Source organism: Phyllobates terribilis, unplaced genomic scaffold (genome assembly GCF_046119375.1).
Source record: "Phyllobates terribilis strain yellow unplaced genomic scaffold, ASM4611937v1 Scaffold_13__5_contigs__length_258822181, whole genome shotgun sequence".
Taxonomy (NCBI): Eukaryota; Metazoa; Chordata; class Amphibia; order Anura; family Dendrobatidae; genus Phyllobates; species Phyllobates terribilis.
Window position 1 is genome coordinate 4,678,204 of NW_027362773.1, and position 25,361 is coordinate 4,703,564.

Genomic DNA, 25,361 nt, shown 5'->3' on the forward strand with positions numbered 1-25,361 from the left:
GGGACCACAAAAAGGTTGGAGTAAAACCCCTTTCCCCGGTCCTCCGGCGGAGCCGGAACCACCACACCATGCTGCAGAAGAGAGTCTACCTCCCGCAGCAGTGCGGCAGCCAGCTTGGGCTCGGACGGGATGCGAGACTGACGAAACCTGTCCCGGGGTCGAGAATGAAACTCTATGAAATAGCCTGCCGACAAAACCCGCGTTAACCAGGCGTCCGATACGTGGGACGCCCAAATCGACCCGAACTGAAGCAGACTACCTTCCACTCGAGAGCCCTCGAGAGGGTTCCTGGCGTCAGTCCGCCTTAGCGGACTTTTTGTCAACCTCCCGTTTGTCCTGATGGAAATGTTGTTTCCAGGGTGTATGGGATTTCTGGGTGGTCTTCTTTCCAGAAGACGAGGGACGACCCGATCTCCAAGAGGGCTGACCGAACCGTCCCCTGGGCCGAAAGGGCTGATGACTACTACCGGCACTTGACTTGCCAGACGTAGAAGCCGCTGCTTTCCGCTGCAGCAAAGCCGAATCCTTGGCCTTGGCCTTAGCAATTAGCTCCGTGAGGTCCGAACCAAAAAGCTGACCGCCCTTGTATGCCAGACTCAACAAACCTTGTTTGGATACCGCGTCTCCAGTCAACTGTTTAAGCCACAGTGCTCTTCTGACTGTGACGGCCGAAGATTGAGCCATGGACTGAACCGAAGTAGTATCCAGCACTGCGTCCCTGCCATATCGGGCCGCCTCTTCCAACAGCTGGAAGAGCCTTTCTACCTGAGACAGCGGAGTCCCATCTTGCCACGTCGTCCGCAGCTGATCCAACCACCGCAGAGAAGCCTCACCAGCCCACATGGCCCCCAAGGCCACTCGGAATCCATGACCCGCGGCCTCGTAGATGGACTTCGCCGCTAACTCCGTCCTTCTGTCCAGCGGGTCCTGTAGACTCGCCTTCCCTTTAACAGGAAGCAAAGAGGATTTGCTCAGCTGAGACAATGGCACGTCCACTTCAGGCGAGGGGACCCAATTTGCGATAGTTTCCGAGGAGCAGGGGTACAGGGCATCAAAAAACCGCATCCCCTGGAAGCTTTTATCCGGACACAGGCGTTCCTTCTCCACCGCCTCGTTAAGTTCATCGTGCGCCGGCAGCGTCGAAAGAGCCTGACGCGACTCCTGATACAGCCGGGCCGACTTGCCAGGGCGCCTCGTCACCTCTTCAGACAGCTGTAACGCTTCCCGCATAGCCCCAATAAAAGCGTCCACGCGGCCCGAAAGCGAAGCAGAGTGACCCTGAGATCCTCTTCATCAGAATCGGAAATCTCACCAGCAGAGTCTGTCGGTGATTTCGAAACCTCCGACGCACTGCACGGAGGAGACGGCGCCACCACAGGCCTGTGGCGCTTCTTGCCTCGTGACGTCGGTTGGGACTTAGCTGATACCCAATGACCCAGGAGGTCCGACAGACTGTCAATGGAGCGAGTGAGCGCTTCCACTTTAACATCACTGAGACCCCCGACCAGCGTCGAACCTGACGCCGTCGAAGACCCCGGCGTATCAGATACGCGTGACCGATCCTGAAGCGGACCGGGAGAGAGGTCCGCGCCCCCTGGTCCCTGATCTGACATGCCCCCACACAGTTGCGAGCGTCGCTTATAAGGCGGTAATAACCCCTTACAATGGGTACAGTAACCGAGGAAGTGTGGTCCCGCTACCACAGCCTGTTCCTCGCAGAAAAATCACCAAGCACTGAAGGGTTAAAGCTCCTCCAGAGGGAGAGAGCTACCCCAGCTGCCTGCAGAGCAAAAGTTAACCTAACAGACTAGGGAGATGTGCCCTCTGATCCCAGAAGCATGCACTTCAGAACAGGTTAACTGCCTTGATGAGGCCAGACCCCTCAGAAGGGGTTAATGCTGCTGACCACACAATACCCCTTTGCCTTAAAGGAACAGAGGTGTGCGAGTCCCAGAGCCTCCTCAGCAGGGAGATAGCAGCGCCGGATATAGCACACCCTGTCTGCCTTAACAGGCCAGCAGTAAGGTGCTCTGCGCTGCAATAGTGAGCAAACGGAACCTTCTGCTTTAAAAGGCATTAGTGACTCACCAGCTGGCTGCGATGACTGCTCTTCTCTGGGGAGGTGTAGAGAGCGGGGAGCAGGAGGAGCTGCACGTGGTAATGGAGGACCCGGGAGAAGAAGGAGGGGCTGGGTTAGCTCCAGCGCGCTCTTTCAGAGCGCTTCGTGTCTGAGGATAAGTGACAGGCAGCAGAGAAGCGCGAAGCCACGCCCCCCCGCCGTTCAAACACTAACGGAGCCCGCGCTTCCCCGTCCCTGCTCCCCTGCTAGCAGAGAAATCTCCAAACGCCGTATGCTGCGGTGATATCCTGTAGCGGACAAAACTGCAGTCACCACATGTACAGTAAGAGCGGCTGCCGCAGCAGCCACTAAAGCACTCAGAACTGATGAGCACTTACCCAGCTGAGCGCCACAGGGACCCCCAAGGATGTTATGGCGCCGTGGCCCTTTGCTCCCCCTCACGGCTGAGCGCGCAGGGACCCCAAGAAGCGGTGTGCGTCTCCGCCAGGGAGCGTCCTGTATCCCCCGGGGCCGGCAGGCTTCTGCGGGGACCTCCTTAGGGGGTACGCAGATTCGCCAGGGGAGGGTCAGGGGTCCCAGCAGCGCCGAGACCCCCTGAGACCTCTAGACCACTGGGGGTCCAGGTCTCCGGGAATGTAAAATAAAAAATTCTTCTGAGGAGCTGCAAAGGCAGCGACTATCCTCTACGACCTCAAATTTAAAATTGAAGTACATGGAGTAGGAGGAGCCTAAGCTGGAGGGGCCGGTCGTCACTTTTTCTAATCTGAGGTGAACTATCCTGTGGGGCTCCGCCTACCCACTAGTAATGGATCTGTGTCTCCCTTCCTTCCTTCGCTGAAAATGATTTTACAGGTAAGGTCTTACCAAAATCCATCTTTTTTTTATATTGATCGGGTGATTCTGAACGCTGCGATACCAAATATGTGTGTGTTTTTTTTTTATCATTATTCTATTTTGAATGGGACCAGAGGGGGGTGATTTTAAGCATATATATATGTGTGTGTGCATATACAGTACAGACCAAAAGTTTGGACACACCATCTCATTTAAAGATTTTTCATGACTATGAAAATTGTACATTCACACTGAAGGCATCAAAAGTATGAATTAACACATGTGGAATTATATGATTAACAAAAAAGTGTGAAACAACTGAAAATATGTGTTACATTCTAGGTTCTTCAAAGTAGCTACCTTTTGCTTTGATGACTGCTTTGCACACTCTTGGCATTCTCTTGATGAGCTTCAAGAGGTAGTCACCGGAAATGGTCTTCCAGACACCTTGAAGGAGTTCCTAGAGATGCTTAGCACTTGTTGGCCCTTTTGCCTTCACTCTGCGGTCCAGCTCACCCCAAACCATCTCGATTGGGTTCAGGTCTGGTGATTGTGGAGGCCAGGTCATCTGGCGTAGCACCCCATCACTCTCCTCCTTGGTCAAATAGCCCTTACACAGCCTGGAGGTGTGTTTGGGTTCATTGTCCTGTTGAAAAATAAATGATGGTCCAACTAAACGCAAACCGGATGGAATAGCATGCCGCTGCAAGATGCTGTGGTAGCCATGTTGGTTCAGCATGCCTTCAATTTTGAATAAATCCCCAACAGTGTCACCACCAAAGCACCCCCACACCATCATACCTCCTCCTCCATGCTTCACGGTGGGAACCAGGCATGTAGAGTCCTTCCGTTCACCTTTTCTGCGTCGCACAAAGACACGGTGGTTGAAACCAACAATTTCAGATTTGGACTCATCAGACCAAAGCACAGATTTCCACTGGTCTAATGTCCATTCCTTGTGTTTTTTAGCCCAAACAAGTCTTTTCTGCTTGTTGCCTGTCCTTAGCAGTGGTTTCCTAGCAGCTATTTTACCATGAAGACCTGCTGCACAAAGTCTCCTCTTAACAGTTGTTGAAGAGATGTGTCTGCTGCTAGAACTCTGTGTGGCATTGACCTGGTCTCTAATCTGAGCTGCTGTTAACCTGCGATTTCTGAGGCTGGTGACTCGGATAAACTTATCCTCAGAAGCAGAGGTGACTCTTGGTCTTTCTTTCCTGGGGCGGTCCTCATGTGAGCCAGTTTCTTTGTAGCGCTTGATGGTTTTTGCAACTGCACTTGGGGACACTTTCAAAGTTTGCCCAATTTTTTGGACTGACTAACCTTCATTTCTTAAAGTAATGATGGCCACTCGTTTTTCTTTACTTAGCTTCTTTTTTTCTTGCCATAATACAAATTCTAACAGTCTATTCAGTAGGACTATCAGCTGTGTATCCACCAGACTTCTGCACAACACAACTGATGGTCCCAACCCCATTTATAAGGCAAGAAATCCCACTTATTACACCTGACAGGGCACACCTGTGAAGTGAAAACCATTTCCGGTGACTACCTTTTGAAGCTCATCAAGAGAATGCCAAGAGTGTGCAAAGCAGTCATCAAAGCAAAAGGTGGCTACTCTGAAGAACCTAGAATATAAGACATATTTTCAGTTGTTTCACACTTTTTTGTTAATCATATAATTCCACATGTGTTAATTCATAGTTTTGATGCCTTCAGTGTGAATGTACAATTTTCATAGTCATGAAAAATCTTTAAATGAGAAGGTGTGTCCAAACTTTTGGTCTGTACTGTATCTCTCTGATGTAAGGGCATGAATATTCAAAGTTTGAAAATTGCAAAATTTTAAAATTTTTCGCCAAATTTCCGTTTTTCATCACAAAAAACGCAAGTGATATCGAAGAAATTTTACCACCATCATGAAGTACAATATGTCACGAAAAAACAATCTTAGAATCAGCGACATTCGTTGAAGCGTTTGAGTTATTACCTCATAAAGTGACAGTGGTCAAAATTGTAAAAATTGGCCTGGTCATTAATGTGCAAACCACCTTCGGGGGTAAAGGGGTTAAATGGGTTTTAAGGCCTGTTGGTCACTAAGGGGTTAAATATTTTTGCACTTCAAAATATTTTCATTTTTTTTTTGTTTCTGTACAGATTTTGTGACGGATTAATTGATCTCATCACATAATTCTCACTGGTATCAGTGATCAGTATACACAGAAATGTAGACATACAATGCATCTTTTTTACGTGCTTTCAATCTTTCTCTATATAGTGAATACTTGTCACCGATAATGATGTCAATGGATTTCTTGACATCTGCCTGAAATTAGAAATGATACGTTTTAATAAGACTGACTAATTTAGTTCCCTTTTTAAAGTACAGCTGGATCCCATGGTACTTTGTATCGGAATATGCGTAGCTATCACAGGCCACATGTAAATTAACCAGACTATGGACTTGGACATGGACTTGGACAGTGATGCACTGCTTGAACACATCCACTAATGCTCTGCAATTGTTTACTAGACTTTGTCATCACCCAAGCCACTTTTGTAATTTAGATTTGTTATTGATGGCCATACTCAACTTATTCACCCATATTTTTTTTCTTTAAAGGAATTGTCCACTACTTACGATTCCCCCAATGTATTATCCCTGTTTTTATAAGACTTTTTCTAATTACCTTTGGTAGTCTTTATTGCCTGTGAGCGGCGCTATCCTTGCCTGCTCACAGGTATCACTTGATCTCCAGCTGCAGCCGGCACTGGCATCCGCTGCTTTAAACAGTGGATGCTGGGCTGTGGGTGGGGTTACCCCGCACGTCACACCCAGCATCCACCGCGCGCTCTCCCTCTCCTCATTCATTGGGAAAGCGCGAGGTGGGTGCTGAGTATGACGCCCGGGTTAATCCCACCCACCGCGGGGACCGTGTCATTGATGTCATTCCTCGCTTGACGCGACATCAGCGGGGGATCATGTGATGCCTGTGAGCGGCCAAGGATAGTGCTGCTCACAGGCAAGACTACCAAAGGTAATTACAACAAGTCTTATAATCACAGGGTTAATACATTGGGGTAATCTTAAAAAATAGTGGACAACTTCTTTAAGCCTCTGTGGTTTTATTTTAGAAAATATTATTAGCTATATTGCTAAATTAATAATGGTTAAAAGTGTGTGTTAAAAATGGGTCATTCCACATCAAGTGGACCAGTTTTAAAAATCGTCCCCACTCGACCTTCTCCGATTTTGTTGAAAATTTATAAGGATGTACATGTATGTTTGAAAAGAGGTTCTGTAAATTTTTAGGGCCAGATCTCAAATACATTGGGCACTGTTGACCTTTCACTGGAGGTTCCACCAAGCCTGCGGCTTCAGCTAAGAGGGTTTTGCAAACTTTGGCACATAGCCATTAGAGTTCTATACTGGCTATGATGCTGAAATTTGGCATACTAGCTCAACTTTTGCTGCTAAACACAATAAAATTATTACCGGCTATGACAAAACAATATTTCGGCCGCAATTTCGTGTCAAAGTAGCTTGTAAAACGCATTGCTTAAAATTTATGCCAAACTTTGCCCATATATAACTCAAGACCAAAAACCAATAGTAACTGGTGCTTTGCCCTGTACACCAAACATCTACATGACTTTGCATTGCTGCAATATCACGGTCAAATCATATGTATTTGTGGAAATATTCACACCCACATATGATGAAAAACTTAAAAAAACTGAATTTTACCTATTTTTAGGTCAAATTTCTCAAAAAGGGTACCCCTAAAATATATTAATTCTGATATCATTAGAAAGAGCACATTTTCTCTATAAGGATCATTGTTTTTTTTTTTTTTTTGGAGTCTCTCAGTTTAAGAAAAGAAAAATGCCACTGAACATGGTGTTATTTATGCGCTTAATGCATTGATTTTGTGTTTGATTTTCAGATTCTTATCACATGTTACAGAGTTGTATTGTTGCTAGCAATGTCTATTATAATCAAAAACCTATAAACCTTTTTATTTATGAATAGTTATTGACTATTGTTACATTTTAATGCATATTTTATTTATTTTTTAGCGATGGAGAATGAAATTGATAAAGAATCGGCCCAGTGCTCTATCGGCCTTGCGAACAATTCGAAGTGCCACCTTAAGACATTCACCCATATAGCAAGGATGAGTTGAAATTGTTTACAAGCTTTGGATTGGATGAACAGAAATTGCTGCGTCGACTAGTGGGACTAAATCTTGACGAACATTCACAAATCTGGTTACACCATGAAGCTTCATTCTTGACCAAATATGAGCATTTGCAAAAATCGTGTTGCAATCCTTTTGGGAAGAAAGGTGATAACACCAAAAAGAATTTGCGAGCTATCACTTTGTTAGCATCTGACCAGTTGAACGAATTTACAAAGAATGATGTGAAGCCTGGCCAGAAGATGTGTGCATCATGTCGAAAAGAATTTGCTAACAGGAAAAAATGAGCTGATCCAGTTTCCTCTGAATCAGATCCAGATGGAATGGAATGTTCTCCTGAAAGTCTAAATTCAAGCTTAACATCCATTGGCATCTCTCCTCTGAAATATCCACGGGTAAGCCAGCGGGATTCACTTGGATATGCAAGGAGAAAGATAAGCCAGGTACAAAATGCATTTTCTAGCAAGATTGATTCAATTGGAGGGCTTGAGCCGAAAGACATTGAGCAAACAAAAACAGCACAGTGCAAAATGTTTCTGGATTACAATCACCTTTTGGCAGATTTGAAGCAAAAGCTGCAGGTGTCCAGTTGGGCAGAAAAGGTCCAAATCTTGACATTGGCACCTAAAAGTTGGTCCATTAAGGCTATATCAGACGAATTCGGTGTCTCTGAACGAATGGTCAAACAAGCTCGAAAGCTTAAATGTGAACATGGGATCTTAGCCTTACCTAGAATCAAGTGTGGCAAGAAAGTTTCTGAGGAAGTGAAGAAAAAGGTGCAGGATTTTTTTGAGGATGATGAATTCAGTCGAATGTGCCCTGGTAAAAAAGACCATGTATCAGTGCGAATAGCAGGAGAAAAAAAGCAGATGCAAAAGCGACTATTACTGAGCAATATGAGGGAAATGTTTGTTGCCTATCCGGGATCGGAATGGCCCTGAAATTGGATTTTCCAAGTTTTGTGAGTTTCGGCCAAAGTGGTGCGTAACCGTTGGATCTGCTGTAACACATTCCGTTTGTGTGTGTACCATTCACCAAAATGTCAAACTAATGCTTGCAGCATGCCCAGTCTATGATGACTACAAAGAGCTCATATGCAAAATGGTCTGTGGAATTGAATCCAAGGACTGTATGCTTGGCCGTTGTGATAAATGCCCGGGTCCTGAAGTTTTAAAAGAATTTCTAGTCAATGTGTTTGTCAACAGTGACCCTGAAGATATTATTGAGTTCAAACAATGGATTCACACTGATCGAGACACACTTGATACCAAACAACAGACTATAGAAGATTTCATTGAAGAATTGGCTTTGAAAATTTCTAAACTTTGTAGCCATCACTACATCGCCAAGCTTCAAAGTAGCTATTTGAAATCTTGAAGGAAAATCTGAGACCTGGAGAGCTTGTGATCCTTATGGACTTTGCTGAAAATTACTCATTTATTGTTCAACATGCCATTCAAGGTTTCCACTGGGAAAATAGTCAAGCTACAGTACACCCATTTGTAATTTACTTCAAGGAGTTAAATGGTGAAGCTGCGCAGAGCATCAGCTTGTGCATAATCAGTGATTGCTCACGACTTGACACAGTTGCAGTCCACACTTTCTTAACAGTAATTGTGGAGTATCTCCAGACTCTCATCTATGGGATTCGTCATATCCACTACTTCAGCGATGGATCTGCAGTCCAGTACAAAAATTTCAAAAATTTTCTCAACTTGTGCCACCACAATGCTGATTTCAACATCAGCGCTGAATGGAATTTTTTTGGTACCAGTCATGGAAAGTCGCCCTGTGATGGGATTGGAGGGACAGCAAAGAGGTTGGCAGCTCGTGCCAGTCTTCAACTCCCAACTGAAAACCAAATACTGACCCTGGTGGATTTATTCAACTTTTGCAACGAGCAACTGCATGGAATCAAATTTTTTTTTGTTCCAAAAGAAAAAATTGACGAAATACGGGTAGTTCAAGAGGAAAGGTTCAAAGATGGACATACAATTGCTGGAACAAGAGAAAATCACCAGTTTGTGCCAATTGATGACAAAAAGATTTGCATTTCAAGGGTGTCAAATGACCCATCATCTTTCATTGCCCATGTAGAAAGATCTGTCAGATCAGAAATGCCTTTTGTGCCAATTGCAAACCTCCAGCCAGGGCAATACTTTGCCTGCATTTACGATAGGAACTGGTGGATTGGAAATATTTCTGAAATTTCAGTCGACGACCATGATGCATTAATAAATTTTATGCATCTTCATGGACCAGCTAGCTTCTTTCACTGGCCTGTGAGAAATGATACATGCGGGATTCCCAAGCAGTCAATCATTGCAATAATTCCAGCACCAGCTGCAACAGCAATGGGCAGACAATACAGCTTCTCTGAACCTATTATGTTGCAAATTCAGCAACAATTCCAGACCACTTAGACTGAACATTATGGCTTGGGAACCAACAAAAGATACCCAATATTAGGCTTGGGATCCTAGGCAAAGACACCCACCCTCAGGCTTCGGAACCTGCGATAAAGAGACCGCCCGCGGCTGGCCTTGCACGGCTATCGGCCATGGCTCCTATGCGATGGGGCTGCCAATTCTCGAAAGACATCATTATTACAATTCTTAATAGGATTATAATACCAATTCTTAAGGAATTGGTTGTGGTATAACCACCATGGACCAACGCAAGGGTTTGAATAGTGCAGTTACCATTCATTGCTTATTAATAAATAACACCATGTTCAGTGGCATTTTTCTTTTCTTAAACTGAGAGACTCCAAAAAAAAAAACCAATGATCCTTGTAGAGAAAAATGTGCTCTTTCTAATGATATCAGAATTAATATATTTTAGGGGTGCCCTTTTTGAGAAATTTTACCTAGAAATAGGTAAAATTCCTTTTTTTTAAGTTTTTCATCATATGTGGGTGTGAATATTTCCACAAATACATATGATTTGACCGTGATATTGCAGCAATGCAAAGTCATGTAGATGTTTGGTGTACAGGGCAAAGCACCAGTTACTATTGGTTTTTGGTCTTTTTGGCATAAATTTTAAGCAATGCGTTTTACAAGCTACTTTGACACGAAATTGCGGCCGAAATATTGTTTTGTCATAGCCGGTAATAATTTTATTGTGTTTAGCAGCAAAATTTGAGCTAGTATGCCAAATTTCAGCATCATAGCCAGTATAGAACTCTAATGGCTATGTGCCAAAGTTTGCAAAACCCTCTTAGCTGAAGCCGCAGGCTTGGTGGAACCTCCAGTGAAAGGTCAACAGTGCCCAATGTATTTGAGATCTGGCCCTAAAAATTTACAGAACCTCTTTTCAAACATACATGTACATCCTTATAAATTTTCAGCAAAATCGGAGAAGGTCGAGTGGGGACCACTGGTCGACTTGACATGGAATGACTCAAATGGGACCTGTCACCAGGTCAAAAGTGACTAGTTTGTGTTTTTATTTGATAAATGCAACCCTGAATATTCTTTTTATATTTTTAAATTAGCCATATGGCACCAGAGACGTGGGACTATTTTTTATATTGTGCTAATTTTTATGGTTTTTATGAAGTTGGAGTTGCTCGCAGCCTGACTACATGCCCCCAAATAATCCTGTAAGCAACACCCTCTGGTAAAGACCATATAAATTGGCACTAAATGAAAAAAGCTCATATCTCTATAACTGTATTTTGGATTTAAATTTTTTTCTCCATTTTGATACAGGTAAAATACATATTTTATAAATAAATAAATATATGTATTTTTGTACAGTGTTAGCCAGTAGATAGAAAAATATTTAGGCTGCGTGCACACGATGCGTTTTTCATGCGATTATGCTGCGGAATTTCTGCAGCGGAAACTCATCAAAAACGCATGGTAATCCGCACCCCATGGTCCCCAATGGCATTCCGCAATGTCAATGCACATGCTGCGGATTTTTCCGCAGCGTTTCTGCAGCGCAAATAAATCCGCAGCATGTTCATTAATTTTGCGGAAGCGCAGCGGAAGCGCCGCCATTGACTTGCATTGAGACGCATAGAATCCGCGTCTGTACATTTGTACACGCAGATTTTATGCGTCTCTATGTGCGGATGGTACCCAGTTGTGGAGGAGAGAATACTTTTATCCAGACCTAGGTACCATTGTACCTGTGAAAAAAAGAATAAAATAATAAATAAAGTTTATATTCACCTGTCCGGCGGCTTCTCTCTGCTTGCCGGCAGCGCTTCTCCTTCCAGGACCTGAGATGACTTCGCGGTCATGTGACCGCAGGCTATCTCGTGAGATGCCGGCAACCCGGAAGTAGCCAGGACGAGCGCGACAGCACACGCGGCGGGGGATCGGTAAGTATAGCTTTATTTTTTTATTTTTACTGTCGCACTATATAAATCCATGCCTTTTGCATGGATTTACACAGTGTGACCTAGATGACAAGCACTTTCCAAGTGATGCTATCGCCTGGAAAGTGCTTGTCAGTCCGCATGCGGAAACACATGCGTTAACACATGCGTTAACGCATGTGGGTACGCATGTGAATCCGCATGTATTCCGCAGGAAAAACTCATGCACAATCTGCATGCTTTTTTTCTGCCAGGGAGATGCAGAAATGCTGTAGAAACTTTCTGCTTCATTTCTGCATCGTGGGCACATAGCCTTAGATTTGAGAGTCATCAGTGGTTGAACTGAAAAGATGGTAACAAATTGCAAGCTTTCGAGACTACTCAGGTCTCCTCATCAGGCATAGTATAATGCAAAATCTGAAGTGTCACATATTTATAACAATAGGGCGCAGAAATAGATTCCTATCGTGTATAAATATGTGACTCTTCAGATTTCATGTTATACTATGCCTGATGAAGAGACCTGAGTAGTCTTGAAAGCTTGCAATTTGTTACCATCTTTTCAGTTAGCCATTAAAAGGTATCAACCACTGAGGACTGTCAAAAAAAAAAAAAAAAATTTTTCGGGAGCAGTGGGAATAAAATAAAAGCAAAAACTGATCAGTTTACGATTGGTGACAGCTCCTCTTTCAAAGGAATCTGTCAGTAGGATCAACCTACGTAAGAAGTCTAGATGGGTTTGTAGGCCATAAGAAGCTGAATAAAATGATATTTTGATATCTGCAATGTGATGTCTTGTTCCAGAGAAAGCTATGTTTTTCTTATATGTAAATGAGTTGTTCAGGTCTATGGACCAGACACTTATCTGCATGAGAATCTGCCTCTACAGAATATTGTAAATGATGAAGGGCCTTACCAGTGTGAGACATCTCACCAAGACTGAACAATGGAACTGAACTCTTATCTCCTTGCAAACATATTAGTAGCTGCAGCTCTCACACCTCAGCTGTATTGCAACAATATTGTTAAACTGTCTGCCTGTGTGATGAAAGCTGCAGCACTGAGAAGAGCCTGCAGATGAGTCAGTTATAATCACACACAGCTCTGCAGTGAGATCAGGAGAGCTTCCATTACACATCACACTGGTAAGGCCCCTTTTTATTTAAAACAAGTAAAAAAACATTGACATCTGCTTTCCGATGTCTTATTCTAGAGTTTTCCAAGTATCATGTTATTCAGCTTCCTGTGACCTGTGTGCCCTTATAGACTTAGCTGGGTTGATTCTATTGACAGATTCCCTTTAAGGAAGAAGTCTCATTTTTTTTTATTTCTTAATCACTCCTAATTATGTAATTATTTGTAAGTGTATTAACATAGTTAACGATGAATGTTGAATCCAGTTTTTAGCGCCATTCCAGTCCCATATGACCACTCTGCAGCTTTGCCGGCTCACAGTCTGCTTTATGGGATGGTGCTGCTGTCCCAGTGTAAAGCTATGAGATTCAGAACAAGGCTCCATATATTAAGTTAGCGACTTCTGGTCCACTGTCATAAACCGCTGTGAGAGAAAGTTAGTCAGTTTTCAGGTCACATGGGCCATCATAGGAAGAAGCTGCGAAGACTGTGATCGATAAGTATTTTACTACTTAAACATCATTACTTACATAATTATAACAGAATATTTATTTAACGATTTTAATGAGACCTCATCATTAAATTGAACCTGTTAGTCGATTCATGCTGCATGATTCAGAGTCTGGATGCACGGTTGCAGCCATGAATGTTTGGCTCTGAAACACCAGTGTTTGAGCATAAATCTTGTTTGAAGAGCTGGCCTGGGGACCATAGGGAGACATCTGACTAGTCTGGCACTGCCCCCATCTGAGTTCTCTACTCCTTCCTATGAGTACAAACTAGTCAGGTCTCTACTTATAGACCCAACCAGATCTTTAAACCAGGTTTTCCATAAACTCTAAGGTATTTCAGAGAAGATTGTGCATTCAGGCTGTCATTCATGCTGTCTGTGGTTTGGGGCGGCATGAATCGCCTGAAGGTTCACTAAGGGTGTATAGCTCTCCCTCCCACTGGTGTCTCTCATTTACAGGCCGTTCAATATGATAAATGCTGTAATAATTGGCGACAGTCAGATTGGACATAGTTTTGACATGTCTGTACACCAAATAAATAGTGTGTTTTTCACTGCTACATTTTCATTCTAGGCTGAGGTATGGGACCTGGACATCATAAGAGCAAACCACAGCTCATGGCCTACTCTTATCAGTGACATAAAGGAAGGATTCATATCTGTTACTGGACATTCTGGTGTAGGTTAATTTATTTGCTTCATTGTACTTTTACTTGTCTATGTATAATAAATATTCATATAAGTGATCAGGCTTTCTGGATGTGTATATGCAATGTGTGTTTTTTTTGCTGAGCTGACATTTTTCACATGATTAACAAAAGAAAAAAAAATGTATTGTTACATGCACGCCACCTAAGTTCAGATAGGGGCGAGACCGGTTACATGAATTCATTTGAACGTTACTCAGGGCGACCATAGGCTGCAGCTTCTCTCAGGCACACGATAGATTCAGTTGCTGACCAGACACATCTGACAAGGGTCTTCGGCCAATGCAAGGCAAATGTCTCTTTATGCAACAGGCTCTAGTAATAACAGTACAGTCTCCTTTGCAGCACAGAAGTGCACAGTCCATTATCCTGTAGCACAGTACAGCACAATTTTAATGCATACCCAACCACAGGCTTTTCCTTCACAAGGACTCAATAGTACACATCATTCTTTATCCTTCATGGAGATGGAGGGGGGAAAGGTGTGATGGAGATGATATCTGACAGGCTTCCTTCCAGTCCTTATCTTCCTGGCCAATAATAATCCACACTGTTAACTCAAGGAGTCTAATTGACCTTTGTTTAGCTTCCCTCCTGACCTGAATTCTGTTCCCTTGCTTTCTGTGAGATACAGATCATAAGCCACCTTTGCCCAGACATTAAACAACTTCCCCACAATCCCCCTGGGGCTCTGCTAAAACACTCCCCCCTTCTCCTGTGACAGTGTTAACCCGTCTAGCTGCTGAATGTTTTTAAAGCAACAGCACTACTTCTGCATGTCACAGTATGTAAATTTTTTTTTTTTGGCTAATCTCATGAAAATTGTCAGGTTAGCAAAAATGTTCTCTCGCCTCTCAACCTGAATGGATTTGCTGCATCTGAATGGCGATTATCAAATCTTACCATAATCTGTCAATGTTTGCTGTGCATGTTACGTAGCTGGCTGATCACCTACTCATTACTCTTACTAGTCTATCCCACAGCAAACGAGCTGCTCAGCAAATGACATATCTGCTTGCTTCCATCTTGTGTATGTCCCTCCATGTTCAGATCTCCAATAATTTCATTCATGTTTGACTACCTAATTTAGAAGCTGCAAATTAAGCATTGCGAACCTCTGCCCCATCTCCTCCCTCCACCCCCCAACAATGGTTGTCCTGTTGTCCTCTGACTTAGAGTTTGACATGCTCTCTGAAGAGTCACTACTTCATACCAAAACTTTTTTTTTTATCATAAACCTTTCATGTAATTCAACATTTCACTTTCTCTTGACTACTTTTATTTATTATGCTTTGCATCATAATAGGTTCTCTCGGTAGTGGGCCAACTAATATCTCGCTTTACCTACCGCAGATGCAGCCACAAATCACTGTGACAGACTTTTGCTAAATCCTCATTTTATGTGTCAGAGTAAAGATTGACAGATTATTACCTTTTACTGACTATGCGGGGATTGCATTTCTGTTAAGGCCAAAGGTCTCAGTCCGAGCATAATTTTCCTTTGCTTCCCTTGAAGCTTAGGCTTAGTTGGATCTCATACTCTCTTATGCAAAAAATAAAATGCCTGAGGCACCACTTGATGTGGATAGGTGATCAGGGCCAGACTTGTATGAAAAAGCATCCCTGGCATACAAGCTCCATCAGCGCACATTCTATAACAACCCCTACTCCCTCTTGTGGGGCAGTTCGAGGGTCATTGAACTTTGCTTAGCTTGGTCACACCCCTTCACCACTCCCTTTAAGGGGTTGTTTGAGAAGCCACGTGTGAATGGAGCAGCAGTGTGCACTCCAGTTACACATAGCACTTTAGAGCCCCGACTCTCTGGATCGGTGGAGGTCCTAGCTGAAAGTGTTTCCCTATCCTAAGGTTCCTAAGGTTAGGGGATAACTTCCCTAACAAGGAACCATCATAAGACTATTGAATTAAACTTAACTATATAAACCGAACTAAGCAATTTTTCAGGGTATAAATTATCATGGATGGGCAGAATCATCACCTTTAAATTATTTTCCTTACCAAAAATATAATGCGTTTTTAGGGCCATCCCACTGATATTTCCACTGAAGTTTCTGAGAAGACTCCAAAGTTTTCTTAATTTCATATGGATTAAAAAGAGAGCCAGAGTAACAAATAAAACTCTGATCAAAAGCAAACTTAATGGAGGACTGGCCCTTACCATCCTAACTAATTATTATAATGCAAATTTAGTTACTCAATCACCTAATTGGATTAAGACCAATAACCCTCTGGCCTGGGTTGAAATTGAGCAATATTTAAATAACAGCACTCCACTAATGAATTTAATTTTGAACCACTTAGTGTCCCCCTATCTATCTCCTCCTACTCGACCTACTTTATCAGATACCATACAGACATGGAGATATTTAGCAGCACAAGAAAGCAAACAGAAACACAGATACGACCAAATTAAAAACTTATTAAAATTCCTTGGATTACAGGGGTATTCCCATCTCCAAGATCCTATCCTAATATGTAGTAGGTGTAATAATAATAATAATAATAATATTAGCAAATACCTCCAATTAGAAACGTAGTATAGCATTTTTGATTCGCTATCTCTCTTACCACATGTGCAGGCATTGCAGGACCTTAGGTATCCATGGTTAAGACCACTAGAACTAGCTAACTAACTGTGACTTTATCAGTTGTCGTAACCATGGATGCTTAAGGTCCTGCAATGTCTGCACATGAGGTAAGTGGCATAGCGAATCAAAAATACTATACTACATTTCTAATTGGAGGCATTTGCTAATATTATTATTATTACACCTACTACATTTTGGGACAGGATCTTGGAGGTGGGAATACCCCTTTAATATCAGATCAGAAAATATCTGACTCTTGGAAACGTTAGCTTATTATAAATATCAAGGATCTTCACGATGGTAGTGACTTTATCGCGCACCAACAAGTAATAAATTATAATAACTTTTCCAATGAGGACTTTACTTTCCTTGATTTAATAAAGAATTTATCATTTCTTCTTTAAAAAAAATAATTAATTACAAAGACTATTAGCCTATTGTTATGTAATCCCAGTAACAAAGTTTACTGAAAATCAAAGAATATCTACGTTTTTTTAAACCAAGATCTAGAATTCGAAAAATCCTTTTTCATGATGAATTGGGAGAAGGACCTAAATACCTAATTTACCACAGAACAATGGCAGATGTCCTTAAAAATGACGTATTCATCCAATATCTGTGCGTCATTGCATGAACCCTTTTTCAAGATAATTTCATGGTGGTACTTTACTCCTGCAAAGATAGCCAAAGGCTTTCCAGGTAAATCTTCGAATTGTTGGAGATGATGCGGCCTTAAAGGTGATATAATACATATGTGCTGGGGTTGTCCTAAATTGCGGCCTCTCTGGAAGGACATATCTATTTTCTTTAATCTAACACAGCTAAATATAAACACCTCAAATGGCTTTGCTCTGCTTAAATCTAGAATCCATTAATCCAATCTATAAAGCAATTACTATTCACATCCTTTTAGTAACCAAGAATGCCATAGCAGCACTTTGGAAAGAAAAATCAATACCTGTTGTTAATGACATTATTGACAAAATCACTTTGCATAACTCATATGAAAGAAGTTAGGCAATTGCAAATAATTATTATAATGTATACTATAAGAGATTGAAATCTTGGATTTGTTTTACATCTTGACATATTTTCATTGTTCCTCTCTGATTCTGATTAAGCATTTAAAATGTAAAACTCCTCAACCATTGTAAAAAAGATATTGTAAACATTCCTGTTAAGATTGTTTATCCTTTCCCCTCTCACCGTTTCTTAGTCTTCCCCAATTTTAAGTAGTTCCCTATTAAACCAAGGAAGGAAGTCTATTTGAGCTTTTTCCCCAGTTTTTCCCCTACTCCCTTTCCTATCCAGTTTGCATTTGTTAAAGTTTCTAAATACTAATAGTTTGTTTGATAAAAAAGATAACTTCCAAACTTGAGATAGTTTGACGCCCAGCTGCGATTCGGAGGATACAATTTGCTTTTTCTTTGTGAGTTTTTGGAAAATAGACACTTGAGTTTTACAGGGTCACTGCCTCATTACAGCACTGCCGCACTACAATATGTTTGTGTATATATAATATATATCTATAATATAACGCTACAAGCGTCCCTCTCTGAAGCCTTTATAGACTGCTCAAGCGCGACATTCCTGCGCAATCTGGCTCCAGACAGAAGAACGCATGGAGCCGTTACATTATAGGTAAGAGGAGTGTGTATGGTACTGGAGATCGCGGTATGAGTAGACACTGAACCCATACCACGATCTCCGGCGCCATACTTGCACGACCAGGAGGAGTTTTGCCGCCGCGCCTCTCTTCTCGCTGGAGACCAGGGCAGGAGTGAAGGTGTCAGAGTTGGCGCATGCACATAGCACTATCCGTCGCCATTTTACTGAAGACACATTCTGCCTCCGGCAGAACAGGACACAGCAGCGCTGGAGCACAGGGAAGAAAGGTGAGTATAAGTATTTTTTTTTTTTTGTATGTGTGCAGCGTGAAAGGGATGACAGGGGCCACACATACCAGGATTGGGGTGTGACGGGGGCCACACATACCAGGATTGGGGTGTGACGGGGGCCACACATACCAGTATTGGGGTGTGACGGGGGCCACACATACCAGTATTGGGGTGTGACGGGGGCCACACATACCAGTATTGGGGTGTGACGGGGGCTACACATACCAGTATAGGGGTGTGACTGGGGCCACACATACCAGTATTGGGGTGTGACGGGGGCCACACATACCAGGATTGTGGTGTGAGGGGGGCCACACATACCAGGATTGGGGTGTGAGGGGGGCCACACATACCAGGATTGGGGGATGAGGGGTACCATACTTACCAGGATTGGGGGATAAGGGGTGCCATGCATACCAGGACGAGGGATTGGATGCCATACATACCAGGATTGGGGGATGAGGGGTGCCATACATACCAGGAGGAGAGATGTGGTGCCGTGCATACCAGGGTTGGGGATATGAGGGGTGCCATGCATACAAGCATTGGGGGCGAGGGGTGCCATGCATACAAGCATTGGGGGCGAGGGGTGCCATGCATACCAGCACTTGGGGCGAGGGGTGCCGTGCATACCAGCACTGGGGGGCGAGGGGTGCCGTGCATACCAGCACTGGGGGCGAGAGGTGCCATGCATACCAGGATGAGCGGTACCATACATACCAGAATAGGGATGAGGGATGGGGTGCCATGCCTACCAGGATTGGGAGAGGAATGGTGCCATGCATACCAGGATGAGGGATTGGATACCATTCATACCAGGATTGGGGGATGAGGGGTGCCGTGCATACCAGGATTGGGGATGAGATGTGCCGTGCATACCAGGATTGGGGATGAGGGGTGCCGTGCATACCAGGATTTGGGGATGAGGGGTGCCGTGCATACCAGGATTTGGGGATGAGGGGTGCCGTGCATACCAGGATAGGATGGGGACAGCACAAATACCACTATGGTGGAGGGTCAGCACATACCAGCATGGGAGACCATATACCAATAAAAATGCTCGCCACCCGGGCGTAGAACGGGTTCATAGCTAGTGTGTGTGTGTATGTGTGTATATATAGTGTACAGTACATACCAAAAGTTTGGACACACCTTCTCATTTAAAGATTTTTCTGTATTTTCATGAATAGGAAAATTGTAAATTCATACTGAAGGCATCAAAACTGTGAATTAACACATGTGTAATTATATACTTAACAAAAAAAAGTGAGAAACAACTGAAAATGTCTTATATTCTAGGTTCTTCAAAGTAGCCACCTTTTGCTTTGATGACTGATTTGCACACTCTTGGCATTCTCTTGATGAGCTTCAAGAGGTAGTCACCGGTAATGGTTTTCACTTCACAGGTGTGCCCTGTCACGTTTAGTAAGTGGGATTTTTTGCCTTATAAATGGGGTTGGGACCATCAGTTGTGTTGTGCAGAAGTCTGGTGGATACACAGCTGATAGTCCTACTGAATAGACTGTTAGAATTTGTCTTATGGCAAGAAAAAAGCACCTAAGTAAAGAAAAATGAGTGGCCATCATTACTTTAAGAAATGAAGGTCAGTCAGTCCGAAAAATTGGGCAAACTTTGAAAGTGTCCCCAAGTGCAGTTGCAAAAACCATCAAGCGCTACAAAGAAACTGGCTAACATGAGGGCCGCCCCATGAAAGGAAGACCAAGAGTCACCTCTGCTTCTGAGGATAAGTTTATCTGAGTGAGTCAACCGGCTCAGAAATCGCAGGTTAACAGCAGCTCAGATTAAAGACCAGGTCAATGCCACACAGAGTTCTAGCAGCAGACACAACTCTACAACAACTGTTAAGAGGAGACTTTGTGCAGCAGGCCTTCATGGTAAAATAGCTGCTAGGAAACCACCGATAAGGACATGCAACAAGCATAAGAGACTTGTTTGGGCTAAAGTACACAAGGAATAGACATTAGACCAGTGGAAATCTGTGCTTTGGTCTGATGAGTCCAAATTTGAGATCTTTGGTTCCAACCACCGTGTCTTTGTGCGACGCAGAAAAGGTGAACAGATGGACTCTACATGCCTGGTTCCCACCGTGAAGCATGGAGGAGGAGGTGTGATGGTGTGGGGTTGCTTTGCTGGTGACACTGTTGGGTATTTATTCAAAATTGAAGGCATACTGAACCAGCATGGCTACCACAGCATCTTGCAGCGGCATGCTATTGCATCCGATTTGCGTTTAGTTGGACCATCATTTATTTTTCAACAGGACAATGACCCCAAACACACCTCCAGGCTGTGTAAGGGCTATTTGACCAAGAAGGAGACTGATGGGGTGCTACGCCAGATGACCTGGCCTCCACAGTCACCAGACCTGAACCCAATCGAGATGGTTTGGGGTGAGCTGGACCGCAGAGTGAAGGCAAAAGGGCCAACAAGTGCTAAGCATCTCTAGGAACTCCTGCAAGGTTTCTGGAAGACCATTTCCGGAGACTACCTCTTGAAGCTCATCAAGAGAATGCCAAGAGTGTGCAAAGCAGTCATCAAAGCAAAAGGTGGCTACTTTGAAGAAGCTAGAATATAAGACATATTTTCAGTTGTTTCACACTTTTTTGTTAAGTATATAATTCCACATGTGTTAATTCATAGTTTTGATGCCTTCAGTATGAATTTACAATTTTCATATTCATGAAAATACAGAAAAATCTTTAACTGAGAAGGTGTGTCCAAACTTTTGGTCTGTACTGTATATTTATCTCTAAAATGTGTATATATATAGGATATATATAATATATTCTACCTCCACACGCACATGTTCACGCACACACTAATTCAGATATTGAGAATTACACCTAATATACAGGGCAGGAGAAGTGACACTGAGCTGTATGTGTGTGTGTGTGTATATATATATATGTATGTCTGTAAATCCTTGTGGAATTAATGGCGCTATATAACTGAGTAAAACTAAATAAATGTGTGTGTGTGTATATATACACTGCTCAAAAAAATAAATGGAACACTCAAATAACACATCCTAGTTCTGAATGAATTAAATATTCTCATTGAATACTTTGTTCTGTACAAAGTTGAATGTGCTGACAACAAAATCACACAAAAATCATCAATGGAAATCAAATTTATTAACCAATGGATGCCTGGATTTGGAGTGACCCCCAAAATAAAAGTGGAAAAACAATTTAAAGGATGATCCAACTTTGATGTAATGTCCTTAAAACAAGTCAAAATGAGGCTCAGTATTGTGTGTGGCCTCCACGTTCCTGTATGACCTCCCTTCAATGCCTGGGCATGCTCCTGATGAGGTTGCGGATGGTCTCCTGTGGGATCTCCTCCCAGACCTGGACTAAAGTATCCGCCAACTCCTGGACGGTCTGTGGTGCAACGTGACGTTGGTGGATGGAGCAAGACATGATGTCCCAGATGTGCTCAATCGGATTCAGGTCTGGGGAACGGGCGGGCCAGTCCATAGCTTCAATGCCTTCATCTTGTAAGAACTGCTGACACACTCCAGCCACATGAGGTCTGGCATTGTCCTGCATTAGGAGGAACCCAGGGCCAACCGCACCAGTATATTGTCTCAGAAGGGGTCTGAGGATCTCATCTCGGTACCTAATGGCAGTCCGGCTACCTCTGCCGAGCACATGGAGGGCTGTGCTGTTCTCCAAAGAAATGCCACCCCACACCATTACTGACCCACTGCCATACCGGTCATGCTGAAGAATGTTGCAGGCAGCAGATCGTTCGCCACGGCGTCTCCAGACTGTCACGTCTGTCACGTGCTCAGTGTGAACCTGTGAAGAGCACAGGGTGCCAGTGGCGACTTTGCCAATCCTGGTGTTCTGTGTCAAATGCCAAGCGTCCTACACGGTGTTGGGCTGTGAGCACAACCCACATCTGTGGACGTCGGGCCCTCATACCACCCTCAAGGAGTTGGTTTCTAACCGTTTGTGCAGACACACACACACTTGTGGCCTGCTGGAGGTCATTTTGCAGGGCTCTGGCAGTGCTCCTCCTTGCACAAAGGCGGAGGTATCTGACCTGCTGCTGGGTTGTTGCCCTCCTACGGCCCCCTCCACTTCTCCTGGTGTAGTGGCCTGTCTCCTGGTAGCGCCTCCAGCCTCTGGACACTACGGTGACAGACACAGCAAACCTTCTTGCCACAGCTTGCATTGATGTGCCATCCTGGATGAGCTGCACTACCTGAGCAACTTCTGTGGGTTGTAGAGTCCATCTCATGCTACCACGAGTGTGAAAGCACAACCAACATTCAAAAGTGACCAAAACATCAGCCCGAAAGCATTGGTACTGAGATGTGGTCTGTGGTCCCCACCTTCAGAACCACTCCTTTGAGTGTGTCTTGATAATTGCCAATAATTTCCACCTATTGTCTATTCCATTTGCACAACAGCATGTGAAATTGATTGTCAATTAGTGTTGCTTCCTAAGTGGACAGTTTGATTTCACAGAAGTTTGATTTACTTGGAGTTATATTCTGTTGTTTAAGTGTTCCCTTTTTTTTTCTGAGCAGTGTATATACATTGAGTATTTTGTGTGTGCGTGTAATAGCGAGAGTGTGTGTATGTATGTATATATATATATATATATATATATATATTTATATATATATATATATATATATATATATATTTATTTTATTATTATATTTAAATATATATGTGACGTGACTACACAAACGGTGAAATAAGTATTCCAATTTTCTAAGTAAGGCTGCCTGCCCACGATGCGTTTTTCATGCTTTTCCGCTGCGGAATTTCCGCAGCGGAAACGCATAAAAAACGCTTGGTAATCCGCACCCCATGGTCCCCAATGGCATTCCGCAATGTCAATGCACATGCTGCGGATTTTTCCGCAGCGTTTCTGCAGCGCTCATAAATCCGCAGCATGTTCATTAATTTTGCGGAAGCGCAGCGTAATTGCCGCCATTGACTTGCATTGAGACGCATATAATCCGTGTCTGGGTACCATTGTACCTGTAAAAAAAAAAAGGATAAAATAATAAAGTTTATATTCACCTGTCCGGCGGCTTCTCTCTTCTTGCCGGCAGCGCTTATCTTCCAGGACCTGAGATGACGTCGCGGTCATGTGACCGCAGGCTGTCTCGCGAAAGCCCGGCAACCAGGAAGAATCCAGGACGAGCGCGACAGCACTCGCGGCGGGGCATCGGAGGTAAGTATAGCTTTATTTTTTTATTTTTACGGTCACACTATATAAAGCCATGCCGTTTGCATGGATTTATACAGTGTGACCTAGTTGTCAATCACTTTCCAAGTGATGCTATCGCCTGGAAAGTGCTTGTCAGTCCGCATGCGGAAACACATAAGTTAACGCATGCAGATACGCATTTGAATCCGCATGTATTCTGCAGGAAAAACGCATGCAGATTTTCTGCCAGGGAGATGCAGAAATGCTGTAGAAATTTTCTGCTTAATTTCTGCATCGTGCGCACATAGCCTAAATATATTTCTAAACCTGCGATTGACATGAAATTTTCACCAGATGTGTTTAACATCCCATCCAATCCACACAGGCAAAGAAATCAAACCATAGCTGTCCATAAAGTTATTTGTGTAATAAAGAGAAATGACACAGGGAAAAAGTGTTGAACACATGAAGAAAGAGACGCAGAAAAAAACATGGAAAGTCATGACACCAGCTGAAATCTATCAGTAATTAGAAAGCAATCCTGCCACTTAGTTGATCCAGCTGATATTTTTCACCGATGGCCTATAAGTGTCTCATGAACAACGTGCCACACAAGAAACCTCTCATGATGGGTAAAACCAATGAGGTGTCTCAAGACCTTTGCAACCTTATTGTTGCAAAACATAGTGATGGCATTAGTCCATATAACAGAGGCTGTTGATCCAGCACTTTCAATAAAACGTGTATTTTTATTCAGAAAATGTGATCCATAAAAAATATATAATTCCATAAGATATCCACAAAGACATATGGACAAGTGTGTCATCTGAGGAAATAGTCCCAAGGGAGATACATTCAAGGTGTTGGTTGATGCTTTTCAAAATGGTACTTCTTATTCATAACCTACTATGGGAATAAAGCTCAAACAGAATGAAAACTCTCCTAGGTAGCCACACCTCTGCACACATGGAGCAAAGACTAATGCAGCACCTGAGCAGTGACAAAAAACACACAAAATCCTCTAAAATACTAACACATGTTAAGTTAAAATATAAGTAATAAGATTATTTTATACCCTTACTAATAATGCAGAATCAAATCTGTTCTTTTATTTAAACCTTCAGGGTAAGAGGTGTTTTAACATTAGTATCCAATCTTCTGCAATCTCCCCCTCTAACAGAGCAATTAACCCTTTCCAAACCGTAAACATAGTAGAAAGAATACATCTTTGAATAAAATGTATTTGTTACAACATATAGTAAGGAATTTAATCAGGTTAAGGGTATTATTAACAAATATGTTCCCTTGCTATATAGTGACCACCACCTTAATCAAGTTCTGCTGGATGGATGTTTATTTTCAGCTAAAAAATCCCCTACCCTTTCTAAGCTTCTTTCCCCCAGTCTAGTTTCTAGAGAAACGCTATTCAAAAACACTTGGCTTACACCAACAGTTTTCATAAATGCGGCAATAACAAATGCATACCATGTAAGTATGCCAATCAGACATGAGGTATATCTAACTTCATGGAACAAAATACATCACATCAGACAGTTTATGAATTGCAGTAGTAAATATATAGTTTATTGTATTCACTGCCTTGAATGTGATGTTAGGTATGTCGGCTGCACCACTCGTAAATTAAGACAGAGAATTAACGAACACATACGCAATTCTTTGAATCCTGAAGCTATTAACCCTTCCAATGTTTCCAAACATTTCCAAAGGGAACAAAATGGTAACTTGAAAGACTTTAAAGTTTACGGTTTGGAAAGGGTTAATTGCTCTGTTAGAGGGGGAGATCGCAGAAGAGCTTTAGGGTGCTTGCCCACGATGCGTTTTTCAAGGGTTTTTGTTTAAGA

At 43.0% G+C, this 25,361-nt stretch overlaps 1 protein-coding gene across 2 annotated transcripts in view; it reads left to right on the forward strand.

Moving 5' to 3' along the window:
- The window catches only part of EDC4 (enhancer of mRNA decapping 4), a 555,140-nt gene that overhangs the window by 145,209 nt on the left and 384,570 nt on the right, over positions 1–25,361 (forward strand). For both annotated transcript variants that reach the window (XM_073657960.1, XM_073657961.1), the window contains one exon: positions 13,666–13,770. In XM_073657960.1, coding sequence (XP_073514061.1) covers positions 13,666–13,770 — 105 coding nt within the window. The remainder of the gene's footprint in view (positions 1–13,665; positions 13,771–25,361) is intronic.